A 26,577-nucleotide genomic window follows, 5' to 3' on the forward strand; every position below is an offset into this window, starting at 1 on the left:
CTTTGGGCACCACCAAGGATTGGTTTTAAATTATTTTTAGACTGTTGAGATCTTTATTCTTTGGAGGGGAAACTCCCAGCTGCCCCCTCTTCATGCATCCCCATTGGCCTTGAGACACTCGAGATGTCCGGGCATACCTGGTACCTGAAGTGCGCGGGACATAGAAAACAAGATCTGGGGGGTGGGGTGCTCATTCCTCTGGGGTGAAACTGTTTCCAAGCCCTTTTGGGACTGAGCAGGGAAACAATTTTTTTTTTCTTTAAAGAGGAATGGATTTATATTTGTATTTCTAAATTACATTTAACATTTTAGGGTTTTTTTTTTCCCCTTAACCTTTTAAATTTTATATTCACGTCTCTTTTCTCTTAGTCCAAAAATCTTTTTTCCTGATAACATTTAATATATTTACTTCTTTGTTTTATCTTGCAATACACATACAATGTTTTGAAATTATAAAACTAGTTATAGCACCAACAGTCCCCCTACAGAGTGAGTTTAAGGGTTTCTTGCAACCCTTTCTGTCTTCAGAATCAGAATATGCCCCCTAAAGAGGTACAGTGCCTTGTTTTGTGGAATAATCCTTTTCTCTCTGCAGCATGTTACTGATCCTCTGTGGGCCTGACCTCCAAAACAGGTCTCCTGTCCAGTGTTGCTCAAGCCCACAGAACAAAACCAGGTTCAGTAAAGCAAAGCAGCACTTGATTCTTTGGCCAAAGGATGGAGAGGAGTGGACGCGTGTCCAAAAGGCACCGTCTGCGAGGGGAGGTGGGTGGGATTCTGTTGTGGGGGTGGGGGCATGACTTAGGCATGTGGAGGTGGCCCCCACGGCCCCTCTGCACTGTCCATCAGCTGCTCCTGTGGCTGCCGCCCAAGGGGTGGAGCTTTTTACAAGTGCAAATCCCACTTGTTGACAGTTGATATAACTATAAAAAGTTCAGTTTAATGGTTTCTGTTTGTATTGTTTTAGTGTTTGGTAGATTTTTTTCCCCTTTTTAATATTTTTTGAACATATAAAACAATTTACATGGTTCAAAGGTCAAAACTCTGTGAAAGGTAGAGCTGGAGAAGCTGTGGCCCTGTTACCGGCTCTCCTCCTCCAGGCAGCCACATGCAATCCTGTTTTCCTCCATTTCTTACCAAAGGGAGCCTTGGTAACCTCTGTTCTGTGCCTCGCTCTTCTCTCCATTTGATGGTTAATCGGACATTCCCTCAGGGTCCTCCAGCATCATGTTTCGCAGCCAGCCCTTGGTGAGGGAACCTGGGCTGTTTCCAGTCACCCACTCCTGCAGACGATGCCCTAGCAGCGTCGAGCACGTGCTTCTTGAGTTTGCGCAGTGCCCTCAGTCCTCAGCCGGGGAGGGAGCCTGGGGTGGGGGAGAGGAGCCAACACCTAGTGCAATCGGGCCGGTTTCTGCAGGGTTCCTCCCTCCCCCAGTGTCGGCCCTCCTGCAGAGGTGTCCTCACACCTGGCGTTTTTGTAACAGGTGAGAAAGTCCCTCAGAGTTGTTGCAGTTTGCATTCTCTTTGTACGAGTGGCATCGAGGGTCTTTTAACACTCAAAGGCTTCCACACTTCTCTCCCAGGAAACCCTCTAGTTCTGCCATTTTCCTGCGGGCTTTTGCGCACCCCACAGATACCAGGGAGGCTGGCTCTGCCTTGAAGAGAAGATGTAAATAGTTGTCTCAGTTTGGCCTCTGTTTTTCATGCCATTTGCTATGATTTTGCTTGTTTGAACATTGTTTTCTTTTTATATGGTTGAATTTACCGATATTTTCCTTTATTGCTTCTGGATTTTTTGTCACCGTTGGCAAGTCTGTTTCTTGTGTGTTCACACCTGGCATTTATCCTGGTGTAGAGTGTCAGGGGTGGAGCTGATTTTGTCTTTTCTCAAACGCTCTTCTGTTGCTCCAACACCGTCTGTTTGCACCCAGCTTTCCTGGGTCACATGAAGCCGCCTTCCCGGGGCGCTGAGTCTCTGTCTCTGCTGAGGTCTGCTTCCGCGCTGTCCGCTTGCTTCCATGCGTTGCTCTGCAGATTTGTGCCCCGGGACCCCACTGTCTTAATCATGGAGGCGCGGTGATGCGTTTCAGTATCTGCCGGGGCTGGATCCTAATTACAAATTACTCCTTTTTCAGGGTTTACCAAGCATGTTTTGCTTGATTACTTTTTTGTACATGATGTTTAGAATCAATTTGCGTAGCTCCAGAAAGAGCAGTGTTGATATTTTTATTGGAATCACATTAAATTTATACACTAACTTGAGGTTTTTCATTCTCTTTCATTAAAAAAGAAACAATAGAACCTATGGATGCAGGGTTCCTTCCGTGCGCATCCTCCATTGCTTTGCGCTTCTGTGGGCCCCCAGTGGGCGCCGTCTAGCCGTGTGGCAGGGCTGCATGTGTTTTGTTGAGTATGGGGTGCACCATGAGCCTGGTCTGCAGGGAAGAGCAGCCCCCCCTTTTGGGGACCCCTGGTCTCCTCTGCTACGTTCGTCCTCCTCCCGGCTGAGCCCCGAGTCCTGGACCCCATGCAAGCCCCTTCCTCTCCTGTGGCCCAGGCCCGGACCCTCCCGCCCCAGCTTGGCCTTGGGGGGCTGCCGTGGATGGCCCCTGCGCCCTCTGCTTCTGCCTGGCATCCTGGACGTGGCCTTGGGGGCGCGGTGCCCACTAAGCCTCCTCTGTGCCCTATTTGCACCCCCTTGGTGAGGGGGATCTGCTTTCCCACTGACCTGGTGGTCTTAGGAGGATGGGTGGGGAGATTGGCATTGACGCAGCCAGCGCTGTCCAAGGACTTGGCAGCTTGTCCCACCGTTTTATGAGTATCCATCAAGCACAAAATAATGGAATTTACAGAGAAACGCTTTTGTCACCCCTTACTCACTTAAATGGAATGACCGTTACCGAAATCATTGAGAAGAAAGAACTGGTTGGGTTGCGAGGGCTCCAGAGAGTGTGAGTGTGTCCGAAACTTCCCGTGAATGGCTTGCATTCCCCTCTTTGGGGAGCCCTGCTGGGAAGGGGGCCTGTGTGTGTGGGTGCTGGGTGCCCCCTGACCCGCCTTGTGCCCGTGGCCCCACAGTCCCACGACGTGCTGCTGCTGCTGCTGCTGCTGGTGCTGCTGCTGCAAGCCTGCCTAGCCACGGGCACCGCCGTGCAGTGCGTGGCCTTCAAGGTGGACGCAAGGCTGCGGGATGCGCCCTGGGACGCTGCGCCGGCTGGCGGACAGGAGCACCCCACTGGGGAGGTGAGCGGGCTGCCCTGCTGGGGTGGGGACCGCCAGAGAAGCACAGCTCCTGGCCCCTGCCCCAGGGGACACCTGGGCCTTGTTGGGTCATCCGTGGCCCCCATTCACGAGGGGACACCCAGGCACACTTGCTGACTCCCGTCATGACAAGCCAGTCAGCTAGTTTCTTTCTGTTGTGTCACTTTATATATTTTTAAATACCCTGCAAAAATCTGGAGTAATATGCAATAACTTGCTTGGGGTCGGCAGCTCTGCCAGGAAGAGGGTGCCCCCCAGTCCCCGGCCCAGTGCTTGGGGCTCATGACAGATGGGGTGCCGAGTGGCTCTGGCCTGTGGGTTCTGGAGGCGGGAGAGGGTGGACGGGGGGGGGGGGCAGGCCAGGGGAGGGGGATGGAGAGGCTGAGGACGGGCAGCTGTCTTCCTTCCTCAGTGGGGTGCCTGCCCCACTCCCTGTTGTGGAACATATCCTTCCCAGTCCTCATAGAGCACCCACTGTTAACAGACGCCAGCTCTGTGGGGTGCAGACCCCACCCTCAGGCCGTACTCCAGCAGCAAGTCTGGGGGTCCTCCACCCCAGCTCTTCCTCCGCCATGGGCGGCACATGGTGGGGGGGGTGAAGAGCCTGCTGCAGGCCAGACACCAAGCCCCCCACCCAGGCCGTCCCTGCAGAGGGAGAGCTGGAGAGCATGTGGGGGACACCTGGTGTTTCCAGGAGAGAGGAGGGAGAGGCCTTGGCTCCTGCGCTTCAGGACCCAGGGCGACTCCCCCCTCCTGCCATGCAGAGGGCCCTGCGTGAAACAACGCTGCCATCTTGGTTGCAGGTGGCCAGAAACCCTCTGCAGGAGTTTGACAAGGACAAGGCCTGGAGAGCTGTGGTGGTGCAGATGGCCCAGTGAGCGCATACAGGGAAACCGAGGCACAGGACTGGCCTGACCCTGGCCACATGAAGAGCTCAGATGCTAGAGCAGCAGACCGGGTTGCAAGTTAGAGTTCTAATTCCTTAGGGTTGTTTAATTTAATATGATTTTGTGCTTTATCTGAGTAGTCAATGCGGAACTGCCACGCTGGCCTGGAACCCTAGCTGCAAGCAGAGTGGGGTGGGGGAATGCCCTGGGCCTGCTCGGTGGCCCCAGGAAGGCTCATTGGTCCTGCCTGGTGTGCACCTCACGGGGCCGCGGTCCCCATGCCCACTCCCTGCTGTGCATGAGCTCACCCCGGTTTTGGAATCCCCAGTTCACCTGGGCATGTGCTCAATGCAGAGTGGAGTCTGAGTTTAAACACTCCGGACCTTTCCCTTCTGAGATGTGCATCAGCCGGGAGCGCAGACTGTGCAGAGTCACTTCCTCGATCATCCAAGCAAGGCCGAGCCATGCTTGTCCCATGCCCTGAGCCGGCCCTGTGTCTCTGGAGGTCCTGGAGTGGGGGGCGGGTGTCTTCCTGCCCTCAGATGCGGCACCCTCACCCCTCGCCCCACACAGAGTCCATGTGTCTGTGTTTCCCTCTCATCACCTTAGCTAAGCCCAGCCATTCCAGAAGGATCCACACTTGCCCCCTCGTGCTGTGTGTGTGAACACCCATCTTGGCGTGGATGCCCCGATGCGCCGTGGGCACTCGTCATTGAGTCATCCTAGCTTCCAAGACCTCTTTAGAAATCTGCTGTAAAACTGGTGTCCCAAGTCCTCCCAGCAGGAGTTTGGCATGGAGCCGAGTCCGAGGCTTCCAGGCTCCAATTCGACGGCATCTCCAGGTCTCGTCGGCCTCGGCGTCCCACTCAGCACTCAAGCCAGAGGGCCCCTGGGCTGCCCTCTGGAGCCCTCCCCGATGGGGCCGCCCTGGGGCTCCTGGCCGTCTTCTCTTCCTAGCCCTTGGCCAACCTGGGCCTCATTCATGGCGGTCTGGCCCGGCCCGCAGCCCCTCGTGTCTACGGCCACCTGGGTCTGCCCGATGCTGTGAATTGTTTTGAGACCAGCATTCCAGTGGTGCCGTCCCTCGCAAGGTCACAGTCGAAGTGAGTGCGTTTTTTTTTTTTTGCCGCGCACTGGCCAGCCCTGCTCAGGAGGGTGCTGGCAGTTGCTTTTACTCAGTTGGGGCTGGTGGCAGGGCCCCGGCGACCGAGGCGTCACCCAGGCGTGGGGTGGAGAGTGGCCCAGGGGGTTGGGGGTTCTTCCCTGGTTCCTCGCTTCTTGGGGCAGCACGGGCGACCCTGGCCTGCCAGCAGACCTTCAGCAGTGTTCCTGACAAGTCGGCCATCATCTGAAGCAAACAGAAGGCAAGCAGGCAAAACACCTGAAAGGTGTGAAGTGCCAGCAGGTGGAGGAGCGTGAGGGCTCCGGGCCTAACAGCGCTGGGCCCCAGGGTCACAGGCCAGCCCTTCCCCTGTCCGCAGCTCCAGAGGCAGAGAAAGACTGAAGGGCTTTGGCCTGGTCCCCAGACAACCACGACCTGGGTGGCTCTCACCTGCACTCCGCCCAAACTGCAGCCTGGGCCCCTTGCCCTTGCCTGCAGCTCCCTGGCAAGGAGGCCCAGGCAGGGGTCTGCTGCCCACCCCCGCCTCCTGACGACAGGATGGGGTGGCCGCAGGGACAGTGCGGGGTTCCTCCCGGGGGACCAGAGAGACGGAGTCCTGCAGCCCAAGGCAGCCCCTGGCGGCCAGAACTAGCTTGCACGTATTTTAGGAAGAGCTGGGAAAATGCGGTTTTAAAACATTTATAATTGTCTTTTAATTTACATTTTGTATTTTAATACTGCTTGAACAATAAATAATGCTAACAGTAACCGTGGCCAGGGGACTATTGCATTTGGGTCTGTGTGGGATCTCCTGAGGTTGTGCGAGTCGAGAAGCAGCACAGAGTAGAGAGGGGGTGAAGGGCCACCTGCGGCTCCTTTGTCCCGTTTTGTGAGCTATGGAGGCCCGACTGGAGGCTGCGGCTGCTGAGAGCCACCTTGGGCTCCCCAGGTAAGGGCAGGTACCTGGGGGTCATCCACAGGGCCTTGAGGGGTAGGATGGGGATGGATGCAGCTCCTCCCGGGTGACGTGACCGGAGGAAGGCTGGCCCCAGCCCCGGGGGCATCTGTTGGCCCCTTAAAAGTGGAGAACCTTCACTTTTGAGTCATTTGGGGAAGTTAAATGCAAAGTAAAGGTGATTTTTAACCAAATAAAGGTGACTTGGAATTCCAGGTGGCAGCGGTGGGGGTGGACAGGACTTTCCCGACCCCTACCCCCACCACCACACACCTAGCGATCCCCCACCACCGGCAGGTACAAAAAAGGAATCGAGCGGCCCGAGGGGGAGGGTCGGGTGCAGTGGGTCCGCCACAAGTGACCCTGGGGTGCGAAAGCGATCTGAGCTCCTGCGGGATGGAGGGGCTGCCGCGGCCACCCAGACCGTCCCACTTCCCGAGGGGACGTCCAGGGTGAAGCCCGCCCCCCACCTCCAGCCCAGTCGCGTCGGACCCCGAACGGGGGCGCCAAGTTGGGGACCGCGGGCAGCGGGGGCGTCGGTGGAAGCCCGGGGTGGCGGGTGGGGGCGAGAGAGCCAGGAGGGTCACGGCGTAGCCTGCCCGCTACCGGCCGGGTCCGGTGACTGGGGACAGGGTGTGACCCGCGGGTCTTTGTGACTTCGGGGGGGCTCTGACCGTGAGGGCGGGTCTGTGTGACCAGGACAGCCACGGCGCGAGGGGCGGGTCAGCGTGACCTAGGGCGGGGGCGGCGCGGCCACACGCGGGCCCTCCTTCCCGCAGACACCATGGCCCGCGCGGTCCGGCGCCCCGGCCCCCGCCCGGCGCCGCGCGCCAGCTCGGGCCGCGCTTTGGGCCGCGTCCCGGAACCCGAACCCGAATACCGCGGGGGGCGCGCACGCAGCCCGGACGCCGCCGACTGCGGCCCGTCGGGGCCCGCGCCCACCGCGCACCGCCGCCCCCGCCGCCGAGTCCCGGGCCAGAGCCAGAGCCATCCCCCGTCGTCCCCGCTGCCGCCCGCGCGCCCGCGCACTCCCACGCCCCGGGGCGGCCGCCACGCCATGCCCTTCGGGCCCAGCCGCCCGCGCCCCGCGGCTGCACAACGCGCGGAGCCGGGGCCCGTCGCCCCGGGCAACCGCAGGACGCCGCGCGGCGCGGAGTGGGGCGGGGGCGCGGCGGGCTCCGGGGGGTCGGTCCCGGGTGAGCCCAGCCCGCCCCGCCCTCGGCACCCCCACACTTGTCCCCCGCCCCGCCCTCGGCACCCTGGCCCTCCCCACCCCAGACTTGTTCCCCGCTCCCCCTCTGCACCCCAGATTTCCCCTCCCCCGCCCTCGGCACCCCCGCCCACCCTCGGCACCCCAGGCTGCTCTCCTGAACCCCCTCCCCTGTTTGAGCCCCCCCCCGAGGGCCGCCCCCGGGCCTGGCGGCTCGCTGAGCCCCTCTCCCCGCAGGGGCCGGAGCCGCGGGCGGGCGCAGGGCCGAGCCGCTGGAGGCCGCCGGGATGGAGCCAGGCGAGAGGAAGAGGCTCTCCTCGCCTTCCCCCGAGGGCGCCTGCAGAGAGGAGACTAGTCCGTACCGGCTGCGCGCCCGGGCCCCGCGCTGAGGACGCGTCGCCGTCCGCCCCCCGCTCGCCCGGGTTGAGGGAAATCAGCCGCGGGGGCGGGCGAGGTCGCCTGGAGACCCTGCCGGGCCTGCGCCTGCCTGCTCCCCGGGAACGGGGGGGAAGGAGACGCGCCGGCCTGCAAGGGCCTCCTGGGGCCCTAACCCTAACGCCGCGCCTCCAGGGGCCGGCGGGCAGAGGCTCGCGGTCTTCGGCCCGGTGCAGCCTCCCCTGCCGGGAGAACCGGGGCGGGAAGGCGCCGCGCCGGGGACGCGCGTGCTGGGCGTGGGGGACCCCGCCGAGCCCCCGCCGCCGAAGCCGGCCGTGTGGTGTTAGCCTGTATTTCCCTGAGGGTCGAGGACTGTTTCTCACCTTGAGGAAGCGCCTGTCCCGCTCCTTCCGCCGTGGTAGGTTTCCTCATTGACTAAGAATTCTCAGAATCCTGTGTATGCTGGACGGAGTCGTTCACCAGACGGGTGCTCGATAAGTATCTTCTCCTCCTCTGAGGCTGCCCTTTTCAGCCACGAATGGTTCCTTTCGTTAAGCAGAACGTCTTAATTGCAGTGAAGCCCAGTTTGTCCATCTTTTCGTCCATACTTTTTGAGTCTTAGTTCAAAATTCTCTGCCTCTCCCAATGTCCAGCAGATACTGTCCTGTTTTCTTTGAGAGCCTCTGTAGTTTTACTTTTCACGTTTAGGTCCACAGTGCATCAGATCTGACCCGTGTGGAGTGAGGTAGGAAGGCAGCGGCTCCAACACCTTTTTTCTCCCGTTGGCCGGCCTCACAAGGCGTTTTGTTGAAAACGGGGTAAGGGGCTGGTTTTGGTTTCTCCCTTCTGTTCTGTTGACCTGCCTGGCCTTCCTTGCTCCCATCCACACTGTTTTAGTACCTTTTTAATGTCCCAATACGTTGGAGGTCATAACTCCTCCAACTGTGTTCTTCAAAATTGTTCAGGTTTCATGACATTTTGACTTGCTACACACATTTTCGAATCATTGTCAGTTCAACACACAGTCCTGCTGGGGTTTTAATTGTGAATGTCCTGAATCTGTAGATCAGTTTGGGGGAGAATTAACACCTTAACAATCTTGAGCCTCCCAGTCCATGAGCATTTGGTTCTTGACTCTTTTATATTCAGTGCACGAGTATGACAGACTTCTTCTGTTAGATTTATGCCTAGATATGTGATTTTTTTGATGCTGTTGTAGATGGTATTATTTTTGGGTTTCATTTTCTAATTGTGGTTAGTGTATTGAAATACAATTTATTTTAGTTTACTGAGTTGTTATTTGGCATCCTTGCTAAGTAGTAAATACTTCTCATAGTTTTTAGATTCACTTAGATTTTCTACATATACAATTTTCTGTATATATTTTCAATCCTTATATCTTTTATTTCCTTTTCTTGCATTATTGCATGGGCTAATAACTTCACCATAATGTTGAATAGAAGTAGTGATAGTTCCATCTGTGGCTTTGTTCCTAAACTCAGGGGGAAAGTGCCCAATATTTCACCCTGAAGTGTGATGTTGCTACGGGCTTTTCTTTATGTTTTACTGGGAGTTTTAAATGAATAGTTACTACATTTTATCAGATATTCTCTTCTGGATGATTGAGATAATAACATGTTTTTTCTCCTTTAGTGTTTTAATGTGGTCATTTATGTTGATAGATTTTCAAATATTAAACAATTCTGCATTCTGGGTACAAAGTCCGTGTGTTGTGATATATATTTTTTATTTCACTGGATTTAATTTACAAATGTTTTGTTTTAAGATTTTTGTCTCTATGTTTATGAGAAATATTGGCCTGCCCTATTCTTTTTGTGATGCCCTTTTCTGATTTTGGTATTATGATTATGCTTGCCTCATAAAAAGAGACAGAAAAAGTTTTCTACTTTCCTCTTCTCTAAAGGAGCTTATATAATATTTGTACTGTTTCCTCTTAAATGTTTGGAAAAATTCACTAGTGATGACATCTAGACCCGAAGTTGTCATTGTGAGAAACATTTTAATTGTGTACTTCATTTCTTTTACAGATATAGGCCTATTGAGATTTTCTGCTGCTTTTATGTCAGTTTTGATAAGCTGGAAAATTTCCATGTTGTGTAAGCTATCAAATTATTGGCATATAGTCGTTCGTGATCTCTTCTTATCTTAATACTGGGATGCTAAGCAGCAATTATTCTTTTCACTCTAGATTTGGTAATTTGGGTATTCCCTCTTTTCCCTTGATAAATCCAGTTAAAGTTTTATCAATATTAAAATTCTTTTAAGATCTAACTTTTGGTTTTATTTTTCTCTAGAGTACATTTGTTTTCTATTTAATTGAATTTTACTCTTATCTTTATTATTTCCTGTCTTCTTTCTTCATTGTTCTCTCTTTTCTTTTCTTTTTTTGCTCATGTTCTGCAGATATTAAATTACTGACCCAAAAAATGTCCACCACAGATCCATTAGAAGTAACCACAGAAGCATATTCACTTACCCAAAATCACTAACTTCACTTATTCCCATCCCCACACGTATACCATTTTCGTTTCCATCACACAACCACCAAATAGCCAATAATTTGTCCAATCCCCTCAAACACAGTCCCTTCAGAGATACAATTACTCATGCCACAACTTCCACAAATTCTGAATATATGATTTCCCTTGATTTTATCTTGAATGCATTCTCCATCATGAAATTTCTGGATATCCCCCAAGGGGTTTCATCCTTCTAATGAAGGCTTTTCTCTTTTACTTCATGTTTTCATGACTTTTTCATCTTATTTAATATTTTCATGATTATTTCTATATTGATTTTTAGCACACCAAGGCTTGGGTTTCATTGAATGATAGTGCACAGTAATTACAGACCTATTGTTCCTTCCTATGGGGTCCACTCATTTACCTTAAAGAATAAACTACAAATTAAGGCATTCCAACATTGCATACACAGAATTCCTCATGTTAACTTCTCTGCCTTGCTCATCACAGTGGTAGAGGGGGACTCTCCACTTCCATTACTTTATATCATGAGCTCTCATCAGAATTATCATCAGGCCATCTACTAAAGACTTTCCTACATAGATGACATTCTCCCCTGTATGAATTTCCCTGTATGAATTTCCTTTTATCAACTTAAATAGTACAAAGGCTTAAGGCTCTACATATTGATTACAAAGTGTTTCTTCAGTATGTGAGTTCTCTGGTGTGTTTAAATGTTAAAGCTATGACTAAAGTCACTTTCATGTTAAAAATACATGTAATATGAGTTCTCTCTTTCCATAAAAGATCAGAATATTGACAGAACGCTTTCCCAGATTGATGGTATTTGTAATTTCTCTCAAATTTGAATAAATTTCATGTTGTCAAAGAATAGAAAAATTAAGATTTTCCACATGGATGACATTCTTATGCCTTTTGTCCACTGTGCCTTCTCTCATGTTTCCAGAGGGCAGAAATCTGAGAAAGCTTCCCCACATAGGTGAAATTCATGGCGTTTCTCTCCAGCGTGAGTCCTCTCATGTTTTCTGAGAGCAGAGCATTGAATGGAGGCTTTCCCACAGATTTGGCTTTCATAGTGTTTCTCTCCAGTGTGAGTTCTCTCATGATATCTGAGAGCAGAGCAGTGACTGAAGTCTTTCCCACATGTATTGCATCCATATGGTTTCTCACCAGTGTGAGTTCTGTCATGTTGTCTAAGGTAAGAATATTCACTGAAGGGTTTCCACGTGTATGGCATTTGTAGGATTTTTTCCAGAGTGAGTTTTCTCATGTTGTATAAGATTACAAGATTGAGGGAAGGCTTTTCCACATGTATGGCATTCATAGGGTTTCTCTACACTGTGAATTTTCTCATGCTATATGAGTCCAGAATAATAAAGGTAGGCTTTCCCAGATGAAGGCATTCATGAGGTTTCTCTCCAGTGTGTTGCGGGACACTGATTACGTGCTTCAACTTGGCGGGCCTGGGCCAGGGGACCGGATCCGCCCCTGGGGAGGGTGGTGGGCACGGGCGACAGCGCCCTCCACAGCCCCCCGGGCCTGGGAAAGTGAGGCCGGAGGCAGGCCCCATTTCCTCACCCAAAATACCACTGTTGGGAGAGGCTTGCCGGAGGGAACCGCCTTTTCCCCACCCCCTTGTCCTGCTCGGACACTCCTCGTTGCCAGAGCAACTCCCCCACCTCTAGTGAGCATGCTCAGTTACCGGAACAGCTCCCGCCCCCTGTCTATCAACCTCTGCACCCTCTCTGAACCAATCCAAGCCTTTGACCTCTACAGCTACCCCGCCCCCTAATCACCCAATATAAGCTGGTGCTCTCCCCTAATAAAGCTCTCTCTCGCTCTCTTGGTTTTCCACACCCTCAAAGAACCGTGTCCCGCCTGCTCCTTCTCGCCGCCCTCCTTGCACGCCTCCGCCGGGGACTAGGGCCCAGTCCCCCGCCTCGCCCTCGCCTCCGGGAAAGAGCCCCCGCCGCCGGTACCCTCAGAGCAACGCCGAGAGCCGAGGGTTCAGCAACCGGCTGCCCCCCCCCCCACGAAGCAGCAAACGCGACCGCAGTGTGTATTAATACATGTTGTAAAAGATGACAAGATTGAGTGAAGGCTTTCTCAAATAGATGGCATTCATGAGGTTTCTCTCCACTGTGGGTTTTCTCTTGTTGTCTAATTAATACTGACTGAAGGCTTTCCCATGTAGATCACATTAGTAGCATTTCTCTCCAGTGTGAATTCTCTCCTTTTATCTGAGGTAAGAACAATAAAAGAAGACTTTCCCATATGTATTTCATTCATAGGGCTTCTCTCTAGTGTGAGTTTTCTAATGTGTATGAGTTGAAAACACTGCCTGAAGGCTTTCCCATATGTATGGCATTCATAGGGTTTCTCTCCAGAGTGAGTTTTCTCATGTTGTATGAGTTTGAAAATGATAAATGAAGGCTTTCCCATATTTATGGCATTCATAGAGTTTCTTTCTAGTGTGTCCACTCTCATGTTTTCTAAGACAAGAATATTGACTGAAGTCTTTCCCACATAGATGGCATTCATGAAGTTTCTCTCCAGGGTGTCTTCTCTCATGTTTCCTAAGATAAGAATATTCACTGAAACTTTCCCATATAAATCACATTCATAGGGTTTTTCTGTAGTGTGAGTTTTCCCATATTCTCTAAGGTTAAAAAATCTGCTGAAACTTTTCCCACATAGGAGGCATTCATATGGTTTGTCTCCAGTTTGAGATCCATAGTATTGTCTGTGGCCACAGCTTTTAGTAATAGCTTTAACACTACGATGGCCCTCGTGATTTATTGTTAGTGTGAATCTGCTCATGTTGATTAAAACATTAGTGGTCACCAAGGAGTTTTCCAGGTTGCTTGTTTAAATATGGTTTCTTTCTTGTGGGAAATAATGCATGTAGGGTCACTGTGGATCTGAGAGTGGAATCTTCTTAAAAATAATTGCATTGAAAGGAATTCTTTTGAGTGTGCAATATCCAGACTCAGGTTTTGAAGAAATCCTATTCCTTCTCTCTACACTTCCTCTACTTGTACCACCTGGGAAAGCACACCTGATTTGCAGACCAGACATCCCAGTGAAACCAGATGACTGATATTCTCCAGCATCATGTTTCTGAGTAGCTTTCTCTGGGGTGTGTCTAGCAGTGCCCACTCTTCCCAGGTGAAGTCTAAAGCTACACCTTTGAAGGTCATTAACTCCCATGGTTGCATTGTCACTAAATCAGCTGACAAGTTTCTTCCTCTGGATTTTCACTCACATCAGACAAGCAGTAGGTGAGCAAAGCTACGAGAGCTATGGTTGCCGACGCCAACTTGTGCCCATCGTGTCGGCTTTGCGAGCCCAGGCTGCTGCTCCCTTTCCAGTCTAACGCGGACTCCATTGTTCTCTTTCTGGCCCCTTGGTGTGGTCGCTTAGGTAATTAATTTTCAGTGTTTTGATTTCCAGTATATGCATTTAAAACGATAAATTTCCCTCTAATTTAGCTGCATTGCACATGCTTTGATATGTCATATTTTCATCTCATTCTAGTTTAGTATTTTTATTTTGCATTTTGATTCATGTGCTGCCTACTTTTTGAATATTTAGGGAATTTTCTAATTATTTAAATTAACTTCTGGTTTGATTCAACTGTTATCAGAGAATTTCCTCTGTATATTTTCAATCCTTTGAAATTTCATCCCTAAATATTTGCTATGTATCTCTAAAGAGGACATTTTCTTACATACCTACACTTTTTCAAATTCAGTAAAATTAGCAATGCTTCCGTAATAAAATCCAATACCTGGAATATGTTTTGCATTTCCCTGGTTTTCCCCCAAACAACTTTACAGCTTTGTTCAAGTCACAATCTGGGCAAGGACCATGCATTGCATTTGGTCATTTTGTGTCTTAATTCTCTTCTAATCTAGAAAACCAATCCTCCTGTGTTAAGTTTTCATGGTCTGACCTTATATTGAAGAGGACAGGCCACCCTCTGGGGTATGTTTGATGGCCATTGGAGGTGCTTGACTTGCCCCTCTGTCCTGAGCGTGAGTCCTCCAGGCTCAATGGGAACTGGGTTTTGCCTCCATCTTTGGAGGTGGTGCTGTGTGTCTCCTTTGCACACAGTCCTGGTTGTCCCTGCGTTGGTGCTGAGACTGGTCACTGGGTAAGACGGTCCTAGCCAAGTCCCACGGCTGCATGTGGTGGCTCCTCTGAGGGGCGCCAATGTCTGGGTCTCCCCTGCCACCCGGGTGGGGTGCCCAGCAGTCACGCTCCAGGACGGTGTGGAGTGCAGGTGGCTCACGGGGAGCCTTTGGCCTCATAAAGCAGTGAGGTGGTGCTCCTGCTCTTCCTGCTTTCCGAGTCAGTCAGGTGAGAGGAAATGTTTGGTGGAATCTACCCCTGAGACCATTGGACCTGGAGTTTTCCCTGTGAGAAGGTTTTAAACCTCGGGTTTGATTTCTGCAATAGGGAGAGGATTATTTATAATTTTGCTTTTTTTCTTGGATCTATTCTGGTAATTTGTGTTTCTCAAGGAATTTGTACATTTTATCCAAATTTCAAATGTATTGCCATAAAGTTCATAATATCCTCTTACTTATTTTAAAAACATACCTGAGGAACTTTCATATTCTGTTTTTTATGTCTTTTCTCTTTTTCTATTGGTAAGTCTCACCAATTATTAGTCTCACCAAGACTAACTTTAGTAGTCTTAAAGAAACCTTGGGTTGGTTGATCCTCTTTATTGTATTTAAAAAAATGTTTTCATTAATATGTGCTGTATTATTTTTTATTAATAATTTCTTTGGGTTTAAATTTACTGTAGTCTTTCTAACTTCTTGAGATAGCCTTTATTATTTTCTAATATATGCATATATAGCTAAAAACTTCTTTCTAAACACAGTTTTAACTACACCCCATAAGATTTGATATTCAATATTTTAATTATAATTTGGTTAGAAATATGCACTACTTGATTTCTGCTTGCTACATCTTGATTTCTTCTTTGATCCATGGACTATTTAGAAATACATTATTAATTTGCAAACATGTGGTAGTTTTCCATTTATTGTTTTGTTCTGTTATTGGTTTCTAACTTAACTGCTCTGAGGTCCGGGCCATAATCCATATGATTCCAGACCTTCTTTATGGCCAATTTTAACGTGTCCCATGTGTTCTGGGAGTAATGGATATTGCAGATGCTGAGTGAAGGGTGTTGTGTGTGTTCATTAGGCCAAATTTTGGATAATCAGGTGCAAATCTTTGTCCTCACCCGCGTTTTGTACACTTGTTCCATCAGTTACTGCAGGTGAGCGCGTGACAGCGTGGACTTGGCGCTCCGTGTCGTGGAGTCACGGCTTCCAGCTGCATTGCTGGGCCTTCCGGCTCCCCCTGCACCGTTCCCCGAGCCTCTTTCGCGTTCCCGTCGCCCCGATCCACTGTAGCTGGTCTAGACCTCGTGTGCATGCGTATTCTCCTGTGTCTGTCCCATGTTCCATGCATATTCTTCCACGTCTGGCTTCTTGTCTCAGCGTGTTTATGAGATTCGTCTACGTTGTGGGTGTCTCAGGGATTTGCTCCTTTTCGTTGCTGAATAGGGACCCTCGTAGGGATGTGCCCTGTTTGTTTATCCTTCACCTGGTGATGGACACCTGAGTTGTTTCCAGCTTTGCTCTACTATGAATGATGCTGCTGTGAACATTCGTGTAAAAATCTCGGCGTGGAAATGTGTTTTCATTTCTCTTGGGTAGATACCCATGTAGGTATTTGCTGGGTCATATGGGAACGGTGTGTTTAACGTTGTTCACCGTGGCCCAACCACTTCCCGAAGTGCTTACCCAGTCTCGCTCCCACCGGTGACGCATGAGCGTCCGCTGCTGGCCCTGCACGTGGTGTCGTCGTCTCATTGTGGCCGTCCTGGTGGATGTGTGGTGGTGTGACTGCATTTTCCAGCCCACTGATGAGGCTGAGATCTCTCCCTAACGCTCAGTGGCCTTTCTTACATTTTTTCTTACTGTTTGTAAAGCATTAAAATTTTTGCCCGTTTTTAAATGTGATTGTTTGTCTTTCTGTTACTGAGTTGTAGGATTTTGTGTATATATTCTGGTCCTTTGTTAGATGTATGTGTGGTGAATATATTTTCCCTGTCTGTGCTTTGCCTTTTCATTTTCTTAACAAAGCAGAGCATTTTAATGTGCAGAACCCTTTAATTTTGGTCAAGTCCAACTTAAATCAGTTTTCACTTTTATGGTTAGTGCGTCCTGTGCACTGTCTTAAGTCTTTGCTAACCCAAAGTCTGAAGGGTTCCCGAGTTTTCTGCTGGAACTCGGTGTTTAGCTTTCACACTGAGGCCTGCGGCCGGCCTCCCATTAGCTTTGTGCCCCTCCTCGGGTAGGGCTGGGTTGGGTTCACCTCTCCACGTGGATTTCCAGTGCCCCCCGCTGCGCGCGCCTCCTGGATGCATTGCTTTGGTGTCTGCGCGCGCCTCCTGGATGCATTGCTTTGGTGTTTGCGTTAGGGGAGGTTGGTCCTAGTGGGCGGCAAATCAGGGCCTGGGGGGCTCTCCCTGACGCCAGGGGGACGGGGCCCAGGAGGCGCTTGGAGGTCAGGGGCATTTAAAGCCTGTCCACCGGGTGTGGCGGCCAGGGCGTGGGAGGCCGGGCAGTCGGGGAGCAGCGGCGGGCGGGGAGGGCGGCGCCCCGGGCGCGGGGAGGCGGTGCGGGGCCCGGGGCGGAGGGGAGGGGTGCGCAGCCGGCAGACGTGGGCTCCGGGGAGGAGGGGGCGATCTGCAGGGCCTGGGAAGAGCAGCGGGGAGCAGGGAGCGGGGGGCGGCCTGCAGAGCCCGGAGAGCCGGGGCAGCCAGGCTGGGCGCAGTGAAGGGGGTCGGGGGCCAGAGCCGGGAGCGGGGAGGGCGTCCTGCAGGCAGGGGTGGGAGAGGCTCTGGGCGCCAGGGCTGTCGGGGTGTTGCGGCGGAGGCCGGGGTGCACCGCGCCGCTCGGCTGAGGGTCCGCGCCAGCCGTGCAGCCCTCGATGGCCCCCGTGCTCCAAGCCCGCGGCGGGGGCAGGTGTGTGCCGGGGGACTGGGCGCAGAGGGGCAGATGGAAGCCTTTGGGAGGAAGGGTCGCCATTTGGGGGCTTCATACTCTTTCCTACCCTTCATGTTTGCTTCTCTTTTGCAGGATCAAAACGAGGAATTTCTCAGGACTTGGTTTCTTCCCCCAGATTAGATAAATTCAAAATAGCAAGACAGTTGACCGAAAAAGCAATCAAGGTACTTGCTCCCCGGGACTTGGTGTGGAGGGATATGTTTGTTTCTAAATAGAAATTTATTTCGGAATTTGGAAAGTAAGTTGTTCTGCCTCCCTGCCCCCACTCAGGGTCCCCAGCCTGGGGCTTGCCAAGGGTTTGTTTTTATTTCAGCTGTGCTTTTTGAAAACAGGTATTGCTTTCAAAACCACCAGCAATCCTCAGGGTTCCTTGGCTTGAGAATGCATCCCCTTCCAAGCAGGGCTCCATTCAAGACTCGGGGCTGGGACCTGGGAGACACAGTTTAATCCATAAAAACCACAGTAATTCATCTTCCATCACTGAACCCCCCACATTCTGGGATATCGCTGTCCACCCTCACGCTGCTGCGTCTGATGCGTTACTCCAGCATCTGCTCACAGACGGCGGCCTGCAGTGTCCTCTTCTCCGTCTCTGTCAGGTTTTGTCATCAGCATCACACTCTGAGATAGGGAGTGTGCCCTCTTTTCTTTGGAAGAGTACGCTTTTGGATTTATTTGGTCCTTTTCTCTTTCTTTCTTTCTTTTTTTGGAACTTGCCTGTGAAGCAAACTGGGCCTGGAGTTCTCTTTATGGAAAATTTTTACATGTGATTTAATTTTTAAAATGATTTTAGGACTATTCAGCTTTTCTTTGTCTTCTTGGGATAATTTAAGAGATTATAAATTCCAAGGAATCTGTCCATTTCATTTAGATATACCAATTTATTGTCATATGTTTCTCTGGAGTATCTTTTTTTTTTTTTTAAATTAAATTCAGCTTTACTGAGATATATTCACATACCATACAGTCATCCATGGAGTATAGTCAGCTGTTCACAGCACCATCATATAGTTGTGCATTCATTACCCCAATCTATTTTTGAACATTTTCCTTACACCAGAAAGAATAAGAACAGAAAAACAAAAGTAAAAAAAAATACCCAAATCATCCCCCTCATCCTACCCTATTTTTCACTAGTTTTTGTCCCCATTTTTCTACTCATCCTTCCATACACTGGATAAAGGGAGTGCAATCCACAAGGTTTTCACAATCACACTGTCACCCCTTGTAAGCTACATTGTTATACAATCATCTTCAAGAGTCAAGGCTCCTGGGTTGGAGTTTGATACTTTCAGGTATTTACTTCTAGCTATTCCAATACATTAAAACCTAAAAAGGGTTGTTTATATAATGCATAAGAATATCCACCAGAGTGACCTCTCGACTCCATTTGAAATCTCTCAGCCAGTAAAACTTTATTTCATTTAATTTCACATCCCCCTTTTGGTCAAGAAGATGTTCTCAGTCCCACGATGTCAGGTCCAGATTCATCCCTGGGAGTCATATTCCACGTTGCCAGGGAGATTTACACTCCTGGGAGTCAGATCCCACGTAGGGAGTAGGGCAGTGAGTTCACCCGCTGAGTTGGCTTAGCTAGAGAGAGAGGGCCACATCTCAGCAACAAAGAGGTACTCAGGGGGAGACTCTTAGGCACAATTATATGCAAGTTGAGCCTCTCCTTTGCAGTAACGAGCTTCCTAAGGGCAAGCCCCAAGATGGAGAGCTCAGCATACCAAACCGCCAGTCTGTGATGTTTGTGAGAACATCAGCAACAATCCAGGTGAGGAAGCCCAACACTTCCACATTTCCCCCCAGCTTCACACCAGGGCCCTGCATATATGTTTTATTCTCCACCCAAATTACCCTGGGATGTGCCACTATTTCATGCTAACCTATACAGACCTTCCAGATCTCACTTCCTATTCAAAGTTCCATGGGTATTTGAACAAACTGACTGTAGAAGTTATACTGTTTAGAAAATATAGATCCTGCACCAAATGAACATCTCTTCCCTTGGTCTCACATGGAAGTTGAAGTTTTAAAGCACTTTCAGTTTCAACCCTTTGATCTGATTTGCCTTATTCTTAACCAGATCTGCTTCATTCCTATTTCTAATTGAAGTCTGGGCTCTTTTTCAGCTTTTTTTAAACAGTTGCTGTATGTGCTAATACTGATATTCATATCTGCCTGGCTCTAGCTCTGAGTTCCAGGTGTCACACAGATACTCAGAGTTCCAGAGACCAGTCAGGTCATACACAACGGGATAAGCATCTCGGAATCTAGAGATAGCCATTACCATTCAGGAATAGATGTGACTGCTGTAAGAGCTTACAATCTAGGGACCGGCACAATAAGCATTCCCCTGATAAGCTGTGCTCTAAGGTTCAATTCTGAGTTTACACGTTGTAGTTAGTCCATGTTGGTGAGGCATTACAGTGTTTGCCTTTGTTTCTGTCGTAGTTCACTCAACATGCTGTCTACAGGACCCATTCACCTCGTTGCATTACACGTCGCACAGCTTCACTCTTCCTTGCAGTTGCTCAGTATTCCATCGTATGCACACACTGCAGCTCACCATTCTGTTCCTCAGCTGATGCGCCCTTAGGTCACCTCTACCCATTGCAGGTCACGCATACTCTCTCCATGAACACCATTGTGCAAACATCCATTCATGTACTGGAGTACCTTTTTAATTTTCTCTGTAATGTCTGTAAAATCTGCAGTTTTGTCCCCTTGTCACTCCCAGTACTGGTTGGTTGTACTCCTTCAGGTAAAGTGCCGCATAAGGCTCCCACTGGGTCGGGAATTCTGCGAGTCAGATGATGTCACATTTCTTGCTTGAAATCAGCCATTGTGGGAGGATTTAAACTCAGAAATTGGGGATATACAACAAACCAGAGCTTCCTGCCACTTCCACAAGAAAAACACCCCCACTGCTCTGTTTTTCCTGAGTGATTTCACCAGAGATTTGCTAATACTTTAGTGTTTCAAAGAATCTGAATTTTTAGCTCAATTGATCCCATTTTATGTTTTATATTTCATTAATTTATGCACTTTTATTTATTTCCTTTTTATTTCATTATATTATTTAGCAGTTATTTTTCTAATTTCTTATGATGGATGATTAGCTCATTGATTTTCAGATTTTCTTCTGAAATATCTAAGCATATAAACATTTAAGGCCATAAATGTCCATCTAAATACTGTTTAGTTTCATCCCATAGCTTTTTTTTTTTTAAACTTTTTATTTTAAAACAAATTCAAACTTATAAGATAGTTGCAAAAGTTTACAAGCCCCATTCAAAGAACTACAACATAACCCTACCCCCAATATCCAGATCCACCAACTTTTAATATTTTGCCATATTTGCCTCCAGCATTCAATTTTTTTTTAATTTTTATTTTGAAATAATTTCAAACATATAGGACAGTTGCAAATACAATACAGACCCCATACAGAGAACTCCAGCACCCCCCCCACCCCCAGATATCCGTATCTACCAATTTTACATTTTGCTACCTTTGCAGAACATTTCTTTCTCTTTCCTTCCTTCCTTCCTCTCTCCCTCCCTCCCTCCCTCCTCTTTCTTTCAACTATATCTATTATCTTTCTATCAATTATCTGTCTACCCATTTATCACCTTCTGAACATTGAGAGCAGGCTGCACATATCATACTCCTTGAGCTCGTAGCACTTCCGTGTTCATTTCCTACGAACAAGGATATTCACTTATGTCATTAACTTAACTGCAGTTAATTCAAGAAAACTAATATGGATATAAAACTTAAATTCTGTATTCCAATTTTTCCTTATGCCCCCCTTTGAGCTTTTCTCCTCCATTCTTAGATCCACTCCAGTATCATATATTGCATTGGTTGTCATTAACTTTTAATTAACTCTTTTTTTTAAAATTAACTATATCAAAAAAATTTTTTTTAAAGATATGCAATAAAAAAACATTTCAGACAAACCATAACAAGGGAGTAAGAAAAAGACAACTAACCTGAACTAACTACTTTACTTCCAACATGCTCCTACTCTACCCCAAGAAAATAACCTAATATAGCAACATTTCTGTGACCTTGTTCCTACCATACCCATCAGAAATTAACAGACCATAGTCATTCCTGGGCATTCCCAGAACGTTAAATTTACGCACGATAGCTTATCTGTTCTGATTGGGTTATCGTTCCCCCTTCATTAATTGCTCTCTTTCGCTAGTTCCCCTACATTCTACATTATAAACCATTTATTTTAGGAGTCTGTTGTTTAACCTCCAGGTGTTTGTGAATTTTCTACGTCTCTGACGGTTATGGACTTCTACTTGTATTCCATTGTGGTCAGAGAATGTGCTTTGAATAATTTCAATTTTATTAAATTTATTGAGGATTGTTTTACATCCCAGCATATGGTCTATTCTGGAGAAAGTTCCGTGATCACTAGAGAAGAATGTGTATCCTGGTGGTTTGGGATGTGATGTTCTATATATGTCTGTTAAATCAAATTCATTTATCAGATTGTTTAGGGTTTCGATTTCCTTATTGGTCTTCTGTCTGGTTGATCTATCTATAGGAAAGAGTGATGTGTTGAAGTCTCCCACAATTATTGTGGAAACATCCATTGCATCCTTTAGTTTTGCCAGTGTTTGTCTAATGTATTTTGTGGCACCTTGACTGGGTGCATAAACATTTATGATTGTTATTTCTTCTTGTTGAATTGCCCCTTTGTTAGTATGTAGTGGCCTTCTTTGTCTCTCATAACATCCTTGCATTTAAAGTCTATTTTATCTGAGATTAATATTGCTACTCCTGCTTTCTTTTGGCTGTAGCTTGCATGAAATTTTTTTTCCATCCTTTCACTTTCAATTTCTTTGTGTCCCTGTGTCTAAGATGGTCTCTTGTATGCAACATATTGATGGTTCATATTTTTTGATCCATTCTGCCAATCTATATCTTTTAATTGGGGAGTTTAAGCCATTTGCATACAATGTTATTACTGTGAAGGCATTTCTTGAATCAGCTATCCTATCCTTTGGTTTATGTTTGTCAGATATATTTTTTCCCTCTCTCTCTTAATGTCCTTTAATGAACCAATATTGAATTTCTTTAGTACTGAACCTTCCTCTATCTCTCTCTCTCCTTTCTTAGTTTCTCTGTCTGTCGGGCTCCCTTTAGTATCTGAAGTAGGGCAGGACTTTTATTAGCAAAATCTCTCAGCATTTGTTTGTCTATGAAAAATTTAAGTTCTCCCTCAAATTTGAAGGAGAGCTTTGCTGGATAAAGTATTCTTGGTTGGAAATTTTTCTCTCTCAGAATTTTAAATATGTCATGCCACTGCCTTCTCGCCTCCATGGTGGCTGCTGAGTAGTCACTACTTAGTCTTATATTGTTTCCTTTGTATGTGGTGACTTGCTCTTCTCTTGCTGCTTTCAGAACTTGTTCCTTGTCTTCAGTATTTGACAGTCTGATCAGAATATGTCTTGGAGTGGGTTTATTTGGATTTATTCTATTTGGAGTTCGCTGGGCATTTATGCTTTGTGTATTTATATTGTGTAGAAAGTTTGGGAAGTTTTCCCCAACAGTTTCCTTGAATACACTTTCTAGACCTTTACCCTTCTCTTCCCCTTCTGGGACACCAATGAGTCTTATATTTGGATGTTTTATCTGTCATATCCCTGAAGTCATTTCGATTTTTTCAATTTTTTTCTCCATTCTTTCTTTTGTTCTTTTCATTTTCCATTCTGTGGTCTTCAAGGTCACTGATTCGTTGTTCAGCTTCCACTAGTCTTGTACTATGAGTATCCAGAATCTTCTGTATTTGATCAACAGTTTCTTTTATTTCCACAAGATCATCTGTTTTTTTATTTACTCTTGCAAATTCTTCTTTATGCTCTTCTAGGGTCTTTTTCATGTCCATTATATCCTGTGCTATGCTCTCATTGTTTGTCTTTAGTTCTGTGATTAATTGCTCCAAGTACTGTGTCTCCTCTGATCTTTTGATTTGGGTGTTTGAGTTTGGGTTCTCCATATCGTCTGGTTTTATCATATGCTTTAAAATTTTCTGTTGTTTTTGGCCTCTTGACATTTGCTTTACTCGATAGGGTTCTTTTAGGATTTGTAGGATTATTCAAGGCGAATCTCTAATTTGTCAGATCTACAGCTTGGTGGCGTACCCTTTCTCTAACTAACCAGCAGATGGCGTCCGCGAGTCACCTATTCCCCTCAAGTCAGTTCTCCCCAACTTTGTCTTTGTGGTGTGTGGGGGTCTGATTCTTGTGGGGTCCAATTGGTGCACCAAGTTTGGGTGTGTTGTTGGTGCTGTCTGCTCTGAATATGGGGCATGTGTCTGAGCAGTTAGGGAGTGGGGGCAGCTTTAATAATCAAATCTCCCTGTTGTTCGTGGAGATTTAAGGCTGTTGCAGGACTCTAATCCTTCAGTTCAGTCTCACCACAGATGTCTCTGCCGCTGACCCACAAGTCCTTGGTATTGGCGTAGGGTCCCTGGGATTTCTGAGTGGGTCCCTCTTCCAAGCCGTGCCCTTCTAGGGCCTTTGCTGAGGGAAGGCTGTGCTATATCACAAGTGCACGTCGTCCGTCAAGGGAAGTTCTGGGCTGCCGGGCCATGCAGGGGCGTTCCCAGCCTGCTGAAAGGATGGCTGAATGGGGCGTGTTAATTTCCCCCTTTTCGCACAGCTCTGCCTTCCCAGCTCCAGGACAATTAGTTGCAGGTGCACAAAAGGCTATTGTCCATGCCTGATATTGTGGCATGTATGTGTGTTGCTGGGAACACTCCCTGTCACACTGGGTTTTTTGGTGTGGCTCTGGGCTGTGGCTCTGGTGCCGGACAGGAGCATTCCCAGCCCGCCGGGAAGATGGCTGCAAGGGGCATGGTTTTTCTCCCCTTTTAGCTCACCTCTGCCTGCCTCGCTCTGAGACAGTCAGCAGCAGGTGCATGAAAGGCTATTGTCCACGCCAGATATTGAGGTGTTCACACAGCCTGTTCCTTCCGCACTTCACTGTGCGGTTCTCACTGCCACATCTGCAGCCACTTTTGGGTTTTTTTAAAAAAGAACTAGTCTGCCTCCAAACGCCAACCCTCAGTTTCTCCACACCACACCGTGGCTGCCAGATATTCATCTGCTTACTGACTCATTTCAGAATGCAGACTCCCGGTTTCACCAAGTGCATGGTCCCTGTGGATTTAGCAGAACTTGTCCAGCTGGTGCATTGCTGGAACTAGTGTTCTGGGTCACTCTCTGGCTTTTATCTAGTATTTTTCATGGAAGTGTTTTTTGCCCTGTCTCTCCTAGCCACCATCTTAGGTTCTCCCCTCATCCCATAGCTTTTATTTGTAGTCTTTTTGTTGACATTCATTTCAAAGACTTAAAATTCATATTATTAATTTCTTCATTGGTATATGGGTTACTTAAAACTATAGTTCTTAATTTCTCTACTTTTGGAGCTATTCTAGTTATTTTGCTATTGATTTCTAGCTCGATTGCATTGTGGTTGAGAATATGACTCGTGTAATATCATACCGTTGAAGTTGGCTGAGCCTTGCTTTATGCATGCCATCTTGTTTTTTGTGAAAATTGGTATAGAATGCTTATCCCTGGCCATTGGGGTAGCATTTGTTATTTGAGGTGTTCAAACTTTCTATGGCCTTATTGATTTTTTGGTCTACATGTCTCATCATTTACTGAAAGAAGTTTGTTAAAATATCCTACTATACTTGTGAATTGTCTACTTTGTAGTTCTGTCATTTTCTGCTTTCCAATTTACAGCCCTTTTAATATGTGTGTACACAGGTATCTTTCTGGTGATTTACCCTTTTATTTATTATGAAATTAGCTTCTTTCCCATGGTCAGGTTTTTTGGCCCGAGGTGTCTTAGTCTCCTATTTATGTCCTTTTATTTCTGTCCCATCTGTAGGCTTATCCTTTGATGGTCTCTTTATAAACAACGCAGTTAGATGGTCCAGTCTGGGCTCTTTGCTTTTTAAGGGGCATATTGTGTATCTGTCTGCAATTACCCTACTGGAATGTGCAGATCCACCAACGGATCTGCTGTCTGATCGCATGCATTATGTATGGTTTGCTTTTCCTCTCCTTTCACCCCTTCTTTTGGACTGATTACTTTTTTTTTCATTTCAGTTTTCCCACTATTATATGTTTGAAGTCATATGCTGTTTTGCTTTTTTTGTCGTTCCCTTAGGAACGGTGCTCTGCTGACTTATTAAAATTAGCCAGTTTTTCTGAAGTTAATCAGTTTGGCCGATGGGAGTGGAAGCAGGGGTGGCGGGAGCCACAGGGTGCTGCATCCTCGCAGGGCCGGCCCCACCCCAGCCCTGAGCACAGCCTGCTCGAGGGGGGTTCCAGGTGGGTGCTGGCACTCAACCCCCAGCTCCTTGCAGCAGGTGCAGGCGCCCCAGGCTCCTCCTGGGTGGGGAGCAGGATCTGCCGCCGGAGCGTCTTCTGCAGCCGCACAAGCAGCCGGCTGAGCAGCTCAGCCCGGCGCCGTTTGCTGTCCCACAGTTGCGGGGGTCGGGGCACGGCCCAGCTGGGTGCTCCGCTCAGGGCTGCCTGGGGCTGAAATCTGGGGCTCACCTGGAGGCTCCCCAGGTTGTGGCAGAGCTCCTTTCCCTGAGGCTGGGGGTTCTGGCACCTTCCCCTCAAGCCAGCGATAGGGACGGTCTCTACTCCTTCAGATCTGACTTCAGAGGGGCCCAGGCCGCTCTCAGGGCTGCCCACGGTCAGCAGCCCTCTCACCCTGCACAGCCTCGTCCCCTCCGCAGGGTCCTGAGGTTGGAAGCAGGCCCCGGGCTCGGCCTGTGCCTGAGTGGAGGGGGTTGTGCAAGGGTGTCACTCATCGCAGTCTCTTCAGGGTGCACCTGCTGGAGAACCCAGGAATTTCAGCCTCTCTTCCCCTGCCCCAACACCCCAGTCTCCCTGCTCTCCTGCTCCCACAAACCCATGGGGCCTTGTCCCCCCTGCTGACAACACACCCATGTCCTGAGCCGGCCTGGGGTAGCCACGTCTCCATGAGGCTGCCCAGGTTGTTTCCGCTGCCTGGACACCCACCCCCCACCCCCTCCCCTCCGTCCTCCTCCTGGACCCCCTCCCCTCTGTCCTCTGCCCCCTGTTCTTCAGCTTGGGCGGCCTAGCCAGATGCCAGCTTTGGACCTCC

General features: G+C 48.5%; 2 protein-coding genes across 7 annotated transcripts in view; both read left to right on the forward strand.

The window, feature by feature from the left end:
• The window catches only part of MLC1 (modulator of VRAC current 1), a 36,059-nt gene extending 30,041 nt beyond the window's left edge, over positions 1-6,018 (forward strand). Inside the window, exons 11-13 of the mRNA XM_037845891.1 lie at positions 3,079-3,243; positions 4,065-5,251; positions 5,436-6,018. Coding sequence (XP_037701819.1) covers positions 3,079-3,243; positions 4,065-4,139 — 240 coding nt within the window. The 3' untranslated portion in view covers positions 4,140-5,251; positions 5,436-6,018. The remainder of the gene's footprint in view (positions 1-3,078; positions 3,244-4,064; positions 5,252-5,435) is intronic.
• Positions 6,019-7,767: 1,749 nt separating this feature from the next.
• Positions 7,768-26,577, forward strand: part of TTLL8 (tubulin tyrosine ligase like 8) — a 114,918-nt gene continuing 96,108 nt past the window's right edge. For 4 of the 6 annotated variants that reach the window (XM_037845890.1, XM_037845882.1, XM_037845883.1 and 1 more), the window contains exons 1-2: positions 7,768-8,608; positions 17,464-17,555. The gene's annotated coding sequence lies outside the window, so the exon portion shown is untranslated. Of the gene's footprint in view, positions 8,609-16,863; positions 16,889-17,244; positions 17,350-17,463; positions 17,556-26,577 lie in introns of those variants that run through there. The other 2 variants (XM_037845888.1, XM_037845887.1) reach the window with 2 other exon arrangements.

Source organism: Choloepus didactylus, chromosome 8 (assembly GCF_015220235.1).
Source record: "Choloepus didactylus isolate mChoDid1 chromosome 8, mChoDid1.pri, whole genome shotgun sequence".
Lineage (NCBI taxonomy): Eukaryota > Metazoa > Chordata > Mammalia > Pilosa > Megalonychidae > Choloepus > Choloepus didactylus.